Raw genomic sequence first — 11,371 nt, 5'->3', positions numbered from 1 at the left:
GCTAGATCAGTGGCTAGCTTTCAACTAGAAATGGGACAATGCATGATACTAATTAGTTACAACCAGGTAACCAATAAAATGAAACTAAAAACCTAGTTAAGCATATTTGTTGGTGCCATTTCTCAAATTTTCTCATAATTCCTTACACAGTTTCATTGGCTTGAGGTTGCTGCATTGTCATTCAGCTTCCAAGACATCATTATAACCATCATTCACTAGCCATCACCGATTTACGATAATGTTGTAGTTTCTATAACTTTATAAACAGTATTTTTGATACATTTCGATAGGCCAAAAGTGACAAAGATTTGGCATGCTGTAATTTTCCTTGATGGAATTGTAAGTCCTGGACTGTTTGCTTCCATTGACTCCAAAAGATTTGAAACTGAGTGCTAAAAATGACACATTTCATTTATGATTATGTTACACTGCCCAATTACTTTTGGTCTCTTGAAAAGATAGACCACATATATACAAAGTGCTGTAATTTCTACACTATTCACCTGACTTGGATATAAAATCAAAGCTGAACCTCTGCTGTGGGCGGCACAGTGGTGTAGTGGTTAGCGCTGTCGCCTCACAGCAAGAAGGTCCAGGTTCGAGCCCCATGGCCGGCGAGGGCCTTTCTGTGCGGAGTTTGCATGTTGTCCGTGTGGGTTTCCTCCGGGTGCTCCGGTTTCCCCCACAGTCCAAAGACATGCAGGTTAGGTTAACTGGTGACTCTAAATTGGCCGTAGGTGTGAATGTGAGTGTGAATGGTTGTCTGTGTCTATGTGTCAGCCCTGTGATGACCTGGCGACTTGTCCAGGGTGTACCCCGCCTTTCGCCCATAGTCAGCTGGGATAGGCTCCAGCTTGCCTGCAACCCTGTAGAACAGGATAAAGCGGCTAGAGATAACGAGATGAACCTCTGCTTTTATATTCTTTATTTAATTTCAACAAACTGTGGTAGACAACTAAAATAACAGTCAATGTACAAATATTTATGGACCTGACTACATTTTAACACAAAACAATAATTCCTGTGTTGTTGCATTTATATGTCAAAAACTGCTGGCTCTATGTTAACACAACTATGTGGTTTTAAAATTCACAACTCTTGACAACGTAAGCAATTTTACATAGTAAATGAATACTGGTGATGACAGACATGATTCGGCTGTACAAGGCTCTTCCCATGCTGTCCCATGTGCATGTTCTGGTGTCCTCTGGACAGTACGTAGGTGAGTAAACTGCTTCCCAAACTGTCAGCAATAATCTGGTATTGCCAGAGAGCCATCTTTTTTTTTTTTTTCCACATTTTCCTGCTGTGAACACCGGCAAACATTTTCTCCTGGGTGAATGCACTGGTGTTCTTGAAGGTTGTGCTCTTGATTAAAATTCTTCCCGTATTATGACCAGTGATACGGTTTCTGTCACGTGTGGCTTCCTTGGTGGCGTTGGAAAGTACTCATATGGGCAAAACTCCTTCCACAATGGGAGCAATGATACGGCTTCTCTCCTGTATGGATCCTTTGGTGTGTTTTAAGCGTACCTCGCTGAGTAAAACTTCTTCCACACTGTAAGCAGACAAATGGTTTTTCTCCTGTGTGAATTCGTTGGTGTTGTTTGAAATTACCGTGTCGAGTGAAATGCTTTCCACAGTGCGAACAGTGATACAGATTCTCCCTTGTATGAATGTGCTGGTGATTTTTGAGATTACGCTCTAAATTAAAACTCTTCCCACACTGCAAACAATTATAGGGTTTCTGACTGGTGTGAATTCCTTGGTGGCGCTGGAAATTATTCATGTGAGCGAAACTCTTTCCGCAGTGCAAGCACTGATATGGTTTCTCTCCCGTATGGATGCGTTGGTGTGTTTTCAGAGTACCGTAGTGAGTGAATCTTTTCCCACACTGTAAGCAGATAAATGGTTTCTCTCCTGTGTGGATTTGTTGGTGTTGTTTGAAGCTGCTGAGTCGAGTGAAATGCTTTCCACATTGCGAGCAGTGATATGGCCTCTCTCCTGTGTGGATTCGCTGGTGTGTTTTAAGATTGTTTAGGTGAGTAAATCTGCTCCCACACTGTGAGCAGAGAAATGGTTTCTCTCCCGTGTGAATATTTTGGTGTTTTTTGAAACTACTGAAACGAGTGAAACTCTTTCCACATTGCAAGCAGTTATACGGCTTCTCTCCGGTGTGAATGCGCTGGTGTCTTCGAAGAGTGCTTGATTGAGTAAAACTGTTTCCGCACTGCAAGCAAATAAATGGTTTCTCTCCTGTGTGAATTCGTTGGTGTTCTTTGAAATAACAGAGTTGAGTAAAACTCTTTCCACACTCCGAGCAATTATACGGCTTCTCTCCTGTGTGAACTTGTTGGTGTCGTTTGAAATTACCGAGTCGATTAAAACGCTTGCCACACTGTGAGCAGTCATAGGGCTTCTCTCCTGTGTGATTGCGCTGGTGTTTTTGAAGACTACTCTGGTAAGTATAACTCTTGCCACAATCTGAACAGTGGTGAAGCTCTGCCTTTATTTGTACATGAGGGGACACAGGACAAGATGGATCAGAAGTTTTTTGCTGATGACCAGAGTCTCTTGTGGGCAGCATGTTCTTATCTTTACTGAGGAGGAAAAAAGGGACTCAGTAACACTGAAAATACAAAACCGTATTGTCCCAAATATCTGAATGAAACTGTTTAATAAATGGTTTGTGTATTATTATTAATAAATCATGCATCAAGCATTTTTCACCCCAGACCAAACATGTTTTTGGTAGTCAGTGATGAGGAGAGCAGGGAGGCTTGGGACAGTCTGTATTCCCATAAATTAATTTCACCTAATCAGGTTTTAAATTCCATCAGAAGTTAGATGTTGGCCCTTATGGCCCTTTTCCACTACCCTTTTTCAGCTCACTTCAGCTCGCTTCAGCTCACTTCAGCCCGACACGGCTCGCGTTTCGACTACCAAAAAACAGCAAGACTCGGCTCGCTTCAGCCCTGCTTAGCCCCTAAAACTCGCACCGTTTTGGAGTGGGGCTGAAGCGAGCCAAACCGAGCCGAGTGAGGCTGGGGGCGTGAGCAGACACTCCCCTGTGCACTGATTGGTGAGGAGGAGTGTCCTCACATGCCCACACACGCCCCGCGAGCACGCTGGGATCTGTAAACACCGCAAACCCGGAAGAAGAAGAATTACGAATTACGAGAATTTCTGAAGCCTTATGCGCCTCGCCTCATCTATACGCTCTTGCCAGTATCTGTTGGCGTTGTCGGTGACAACAAGCCACAGCACCAAGACCAGCAACACTAACGACTCCATGTCCTCCATGTTTATTGTTTACTATTAACGTGAGACTACCGCTTAAAAGCTCACTGATGTCACTGTTTGTGCTGCTTAACGACATCACGTGATGTCCACCCACTTTCGCTAACTCCACCCAATGTGTCCACCCACTTCCAGCCAGCACGGTTCAGTGCGGTTGTAGTCGAAATGCAACTCCAACAGCCCCACTCAGCCCAACTCAGCACGGCACGGCTCAGCCGCGTTTGTAGTGGAAAAGCGGCATTTGAGTAACCTACTTCCTTTGGAGCCATAAAGCTGGACACTGCAGCAAGGTTTGTGCAGTTCAATACAACCAAAACTTGTATTTTCTCCATCACCTACACCTCCACTCTATGGTGTAACGTACACTGGAGAATTTAGCATTTGTTAGGAATTAAAGTATGTTGCGCATATATATTAGTGCTGTCAAGCGATTAAAATATTTAATCGCAATTAATGTCGCGACAGTCATAGTTAACTCGCGATTAATCGCAATTTAATCGCACATTTTTGTCACATACAAAAACCATTGTAATTCTCTTATCAGCATAAAAAAATTAATGGGCTTGCTTTGTACCAATGGTTTTTTTTTATTGCAAAGCATAACACGTCTTGACACAGCCACTGCAAAGTAAAACCTAAGCCGAGCACCGGCGCGGGGCTAGCAAGAGAACCATGAGTGAAATGATTTACTGTTTGAGTTAGTCTACAGAGAGATAGACTAATCAGAGAGATAGGTTACACAGTGACGGTAGGCTTGACATGCTTGATTATAATATAAAGTACACTATTATATTAACTTTAAGTTGTTCGTTGATAAATATTGCATTGAATCTGGTCTTTACTGTTTCAGCTCACTTAACACATTTTGTACTTTTACACTTTCTGCCTGTTGATGCGTCGCGCTGTCCAATCAGAGGTGGCCAAATTTGCATATTACAGGAAGGATTTCTGGGATAGCATTGAGTTTACAGTTCAGAGGGATCTGGCTTCTTTAGACGCTGTCTTCTTAAAACTGAATAAATATTTAAAAAGAGCCAAATTAGCCAGTCTTTTGAACGGCTCTTTTCAAAGAACAGATCACAAAGATGCGGATCCCATCAAAGAGCCATAAATCCCATCTCTACTAGCGCGCCCTGCCCGCGCTGGTTCTTGGGGGGGGGGGGGCAGAGGACTCTGGCTGTGCAGGGCATTACAGTCTAACTGCTGGTTAACAACACTATAGTGCTGTCAAAAATGTCGCGTTATTAACGCGTTAACTTGACTCAATTTTAACGGTGATAATTTTTTTATCGCGAGATTAACGCTCTGTGACATGATGTAGGTTTTTCATCAGCTTTTGAAACTGCCAGGAACTTGGAACAGAGACTTTGCTTAGAAAACCGATAGCAGCTAGACTGTAATGCCACGCCCCGCACAGCCAGAGTCCTCTGACCTCCCCCCCCAAAGAACCAGCGCGGGCAGGGCGCGCTAGTAGAGATGGGATTTATGGCTCTTTGATGGGATCCGCATCTTTGTGATCCGTTCTTTGAAAAGAGCCGTTCAAAAGACTGGCTAATTTGGCTCTTTTTAAATATTTATTCAGTTTTAAGAAGACAGCGTCTAAAGAAGCCAGATCCCTCTGAACTGTAAACTCGATGCTATCCCAGAAATCCTTCCTGTAATATGCAAATTTGGCCGCCTCTGATTGGACAGCGCGACGCATCAACAGGCAGAAAGTGTAAAAGTACAAAATGTGTTAAGTGAGCTGAAACAGTAAAGATCAGATTCAATGCAATATTTATCAACAAACAACTTAAACTTAATATAATAGTGTACTTTATATTATAATCAAGCATGTCAAGCCTACCGTCACTGTGTAACCTGTCTCTCTGATTAGAGTTGTAGACTAACTCAAACAGTAGATCATTTCACTCATGGTTCTCTTGCTAGCCCCGCGCCGGTGCTCGGCTTAGGTTTCACTTTGCAGTGGCTGTGTCAAGACGTGTTATGCTTTGCAATAAAAAAAAAACCATTGGTACAAAGCAAGCCCATTCACTTTTTTATGCTGATAAGAGAATTATAATGGTCTTTTATGTGACAAAAATGTGCGATTAAATTGCGATTAATCGCGAGTTAACTATGACTGTCGCGACATTAATCGCGATTAAATATTTTAATTGCTTGACAGCACTAATATATGAGTGATTCCACGCTTATGGGTACTGAAATGGGGACATGAACTTATTCACCTAAAACCATTTCTTTTTTTACCATCAGGTCACAAAACATGTAATCTTTAATGAATGATATGTTAAAAGATAACTTTAATTTTCTGAGATGTAATAAAAACATATTTATATGCCAAAGTCAAGCCTATGAGTTCCAAAATGATGTCTGTTACATTACTTCTGTTACGATTGTCCATCTCGCGTCTGTTACAAATTAATTACAATCTAGCTATATACCATGTTAATCTTATTGAAAGAATGTGTATGTTTATTCTACTACACATGTTTATTAATTATATTTGCTAAAACATCACCTTCCTATGTTTCAAAAAGTAATTCTACATTGTTAAAATTGAGAATCTATATGTCCACAACACTTCTGTTACGTTCTGACTTTGGCATATAAATATGTTTTTATTACATCTCAGAAAATTAAAGTTATCTTTTAACATATCATTCATTAAAGATTACATGTTTTGTGACCTGATGGTAAAAAAAGAAATGGTTTTAGGTGAATTTTTAAAAATAAGTTCATGTCCCCATTTCAGTACCCATAAGCGTGGAATCACTCATTCATATATATATATATATATATATATATATATATATATATATATATATATATATATATTAGCCTAGTCTCGCAAGCGAGCAAAATACAGAAACAACTAAACAATTAGAGAATGCTAAACGTATAAAATAAATTAATGATTAAATATTATCTCCATTTCTTTTCGTTTTTTGTATTTGTTTATACGATGTTCGTTCAATTTGTTGCATGTTGTTTTGATGCTCTGTCGCCACTTAACACGATCAGCAACAAAGTCAGACCATGTATTGAGCAAACCACCAACTTTTAATAAACTTTTGCAATTGTCTTTAAAACATAATCTTGGACGCCCGACCGTTCTTGCACCTTCTGCTAATTCACCGAACATTAGCATTTTGACCATTCGAGTGTCCTCCATCCGAGCAACATGTCCAAGCCAACATAGACGATTTTTGGCGAGGAGGACTTCGATATCCTCTGCTCCGGCTCTTTTCAAAACTTCTTCGTTGCTAACGAAGTCATCCCACTTGATATTCATGATTGATCTAAGGTGTCGTTGTTGGATAGTGCGTAGCTGTTTTATTTCATGGGCGTACAACGACCAAGATTCACTTCCATATAGAAGGATCGGTAATAGACACTGAACGTAAACATTTACTGGTTGTCAAAAACTCATTGTTTCAGTCGCCCATAAGCACTTGATGTGTTCTGTATACATGTGATCAGCTCCTGCTAGATATATATGTTGCCTAGAGTTACCATATATAGTATTATTTATTAAACTTACATTCTAGGGAAAAAGCATTTAAGGATTTTTTTTCCAAAATGGCCAGATGGGAAGAGTTGGGACAGTTCCTCATGTTGCACATTTTTTTTCTTGTAGTTTACAAATATAAAATTGTTTAAAAATGCTTGTTAAAAATATGGGCATGTCCTTGCATGAGGATTAAACTTATTCTGGAGAATGGAACTGTTTTGTCGAGTTAGGTTTTGGGTAAACTGACATTTTTCTATCACCGTATCAGCATTGCGTGTTCACACAGTTCATACGGTACAAGTTTTGATAATAAACAAAAAGTCAACATGTAGGATTCATCTCATCTCATCTCATTATCTCTAGCCGCTTTATCCTTCTACAGGGTCGCAGGCAAGCTGGAGCCTATCCCAGCTGACTATGGGCGAAAGGCGGGGTACACCCTGGACAAGTCGCCAGGTCATCACAGGGCTGACACATAGACACAGACAACCATTCACACTCACATTCACACCTACGCTCAATTTAGAGTCACCAGTTAACCTAACCTGCATGTCTTTGGACTGTGGGGGAAACCGGAGCACCCGGAGGAAACCCACGCGGACACGGGGAGAACATGCAAACTCCACACAGAAAGGCCCTCGCCGGCCCCGGGTCTCGAACCCAGGACCTTCTTGCTGTGAGGCGACAGCGCTAACCACTACACCACCGTGCCGCCCACATGTAGGATTATTTTAGATATTTTATTTTTGTTCTCACTATGTCCCACGTCTCCCGACATAACGTCTCATGTCTCAGCTCAATGCCCCATGTCTTCCTGCCAAAAATAATGACAGAGAAAGTGAAGCCTGAGGAACTAACGTTGTGGTAAGAGGATATAGTAAATACGCTCTAATGCAATATGAATGGTGATGCTAACTGCAGGGCGGCACGGTGGTGTAGTGGTTAGCGCTGTCGCCTCACAGCAAGAAGGTCCTGGGTTCGAGCCCCAGGGCCGGCGAGGGCCTTTCTGTGTGGAGTTTGCATGTTCTCCCCGTGTCCGCGTGGGTTTCCTCCGGGTGCTCCGGTTTCCCCCACAGTCCAAAGACATGCAGGTTAGGTTAACTGGTGACTCTAAATTGAGCGTAGGTGTGAATGTGAGTGTGAATGGTTGTCTGTGTCTATGTGTCAGCCCTGTGATGACCTGGCGACTTGTCCAGGGTGTACCCCGCCTTTCGCCCGTAGTCAGCTGGGATAGGCTCCAGCTTGCCTGCGACCCTGTAGAAGGATAAAGCGGCTAGAGATAATGAGATGAGATGAGATGCTAACTGCAAAGAATTTCACACAATCTAGAAAAGTTGAAAACTTGTCCCACGTCTCCCCGCTCTCTCCTACCGAGATCAGTAATCTACTTCCTGTTTCTACCCGAGAGTTCATGGAATACATTTTGATATGCAAATTAAGACATGACATCATCTAGCAACTTTTTGGGAAGGCATTATCTGTATTCCCATGGAAGAAGATGGCAACACTGACTACTTATTAGGATGTTAGCTGAGGTAAACTAAAATAGTTGTTCAATCCTTAGTCATTGTTGTCGATAAACTCAAAATGATTAAAAAACCCAGAATGGCTATCGATAAGAATACATTTATATCCTTAGTGATTTATTTAAAAAGTAAAATCTAGCTATCTACACTAGACACTGACATAAGAACTGAAGTAGAGCTCCATTTAGGATCCAGTCAGTAACTCAGGTACCCAAGTTCACTTTAACTTACCTCAGCACATTTACCTTCTTCAAATACTGTTTTTTTTTCTATTTAAGTAGTTCAGATTTAATATTGTAATGTAAACACGTAGAGATGATGAGGTCGGTTGGATAACTTCTTCTTCTTTGTGGTTTTACAGCAGTTGACATCCATTATGTTGCATTACTGCCCCCTTCTGGTTGTATTGGTCTATTCGGGTTGGTTGGCTGCAGCTCTTCAACGATTTAAGATGGTTTCTCACTGCTGAAAGATGATTTACTGCCACCTGCTGGAAGGAAAGCAAATTCCATCTCCTCAAATTCTCTGGTATTCCTTTTAATCACTCTAAAATTGTGTTGAAAGTTAAGACATTGTGTGATTCACAGTGAATAAGCTCCATAACTTCAACTTCAATTCAAGTTTATATTCATCAGAGGCTTCATTTCATTTCATTTATCACACCACCTCATACTGAGCTTTCTTATCATATGTAATGTTGAAATTTAAACCATTTTGGCATTCACAGCTTTGTTGTGTTCTGTCTTAATAATATCAGGAGCTCTAAGGAAAGTGGATGCAATATTAAAGTAAATACAAGAATAGCGTAGAGGAAGAGGTTAAGATAAGGAATGCAGTAGGCACTGTGTAATAGCCACTAAGCATTTTGATTTAATTTATTCGGTAAATAATGAAAAACGGGGCGGCACGGTGGTGTAGTGGTTAGCGCTGTCTCCTCACAGCAAGAAGGTCCGGGTTCGAGCCCCGTGGCCGGCGAGGGCCTTTCTGTGCAGAGTTTGCATGTTCTCCCCGTGTCCTCATGGGTTTCCTCCGGGTGCTCTGGTTTCCCCCACAGTCCAAAGACATGCAGGTTAGGTTAACTGGTGACTCTAAATTGACCGTAGGTGTGAATGTGAGTGTGAATGGTTGTCTCTGTCTATGTGTCAGCCCTGTGATGACCTGGCGACTTGTCCAGGGTGTACCCCGCCTTTCACCCGTAGTCAGCTGGGATAGGCTCCAGCTTGCCTGCGACCCTGGAGAACAGGATAAAGCGGCTAGAGATGATGAGATGAGATGAGAAAGAAAGAACAAAAACTAAACTACATCACTTGTTTCTCGCAGTGCATTATGGGAGATAGCCGGGGTCGGTAGTTGTGCAGTATAGCAGATGTTAGATTAATTTTATGTGAGAGCAATGTGAGAGGAGTGATTTTGCTGTGGAAGACAGTGACATTAGTGATTTAAAGAGGTGGATAACATCTCAAGGGTTTACAGCAGGAAAATCTGAATCCAAATCAAGCTTGGTGAAAAGGCAAGACATAAGTGACAAGAATTCGTACAACCTAGAGATTGACCGAGTTTACCACGCTACATGAAAACAACATCAAATCTCAGAACGCCTTATCAAAACATTTATAAATTAGTGATTAGTTAAATAAAACTTGATATCAGGAAATATTGGGCGGCATGGTGGTGTAGTGGTTAGCGCTGTCGCCTCACAGCAAGATGGTCCGGGTTCGAGCCCCGTGGCCGGCGAGGGCCTTTCTGTGCGGAGTTTACATGTTCTCCCCGTGTCCGCGTGGGTTTCCTCCGGGTGCTCCGGTTTCCCCCACAGTCCAAAGACATGCAGGTTAGGTTAACTGGTGACTCTAAATTGAGCGTAGGTGTGAATGTGAGTGTGAATGGTTGTCTGTGTCTATGTGTCAGCCCTGTGATGACCTGGCGACTTGTCCAGGGTGTACCCCGCCTTTCGCCCGTAGTCAGCTGGGATAGGCTCCAGCTTGCCTGCGACCCTGTAGAAGGATAAAGCGACTAGAGATAATGAGATGAGATGAGATCAGGAAATATTACAAAAAAAAAAATCTTTGGAAACCTGCTGATCTGCCATGTCATGTTCAGTATAAATGCATTTACTTCAATAAATGCCGCTAGTGAGGTACACTGAACACTATACATACCCGAAAGAGAACCCTTCATAGTTTGGGCGTTTTATCAGTCCGACAGGCTCGTTCGGCGGCCAAGTGCTCTGGTATGTTGAGAGACAAAGGCCGAAGAATGCTTCTTTGTTTTACAGGCTTTGGAATATCGCTAGTTTCAGACAATGAACAGTGTTGATTGTTATAATCATCTATAACTGAAGGCCTTTACGCAGACCATGGAAATATTGCTGGGTCACAGTTTAAAAACATGTTTTTCCCACCAGAGAAATGTAAGCTACAAACACTTGTCCATTTCGATTCAGTTTGAAGATTTTTGTCGTGGATTAAACTTATCCATTTCTTTCTTCTCATCGACTGGCAGCTGATAAAAGCTCAAATTAGGTGTTCTCTTTGTTGTGGAGATACAGTTAGGCACACAGCAATTCACTTTTAGGCATGGTTCAAACTGGTTAGACAGAGCAATGCAGTGTTTAACAAAGGTGAAAGTAAACAATATAATGGAGCTGACCCCGGGTATCACCAATCACACATTGCGGTAAACAAGCGATGACGTAGTCAGGGGTTAGGGTTATTGCACAGTGGTCTTGACCAACCCAGGCTGTGTACTGTCTATCCTGGTCATGATGAATCAGTGTTGGGGTTGGGATTTTATTTTTCTCTGTTAAGTTGGACTTTGTCAGCTCATTTGTATGGTTGGCTTGTTTTCCTTAGCTGTTTGTTGATTGTTAATTCAGCAGAATATTACAGTCAGTGTTATTCCGTCACTTGTTCATTTAGCACTAGAACTTTCTTGTGAGAAGTTCAGCACTTCTTGAACCTGACTTTATTAGTATACTAATATAACATCCATAACTATATTAACATCCTAACATTATGTACTAATATTAAATACA

The 11,371-nt window shown here is 41.7% G+C and overlaps 1 protein-coding gene across 1 annotated transcript; it reads right to left on the bottom strand.

The window, feature by feature from the left end:
* Nucleotides 1-952: 952 nt before the first annotated feature.
* On the bottom strand, nt 953-8,704 carry LOC132883093 (gastrula zinc finger protein XlCGF8.2DB-like). Its single transcript, XM_060916283.1, has 2 exons — nt 8,572-8,704; nt 953-2,600 (listed from the first exon to the last, which is right to left on the bottom strand). The coding sequence occupies exon 2, from the start codon at nt 2,585-2,587 to the stop codon at nt 1,415-1,417; it is 1,173 nt and encodes a 390-aa protein (XP_060772266.1). The 5' UTR covers nt 2,588-2,600; nt 8,572-8,704; the 3' UTR covers nt 953-1,414.
* Between the last annotated feature and the right edge of the window lie 2,667 nt (nt 8,705-11,371).

Source organism: Neoarius graeffei, chromosome 1, assembly GCF_027579695.1.
Source record: "Neoarius graeffei isolate fNeoGra1 chromosome 1, fNeoGra1.pri, whole genome shotgun sequence".
NCBI classification, from domain to species: Eukaryota; Metazoa; Chordata; class Actinopteri; order Siluriformes; family Ariidae; genus Neoarius; species Neoarius graeffei.
The sequence above is the reverse complement of the archived record's forward strand: the minus strand, read 5'-3'. Positions and strand labels throughout refer to the sequence as shown.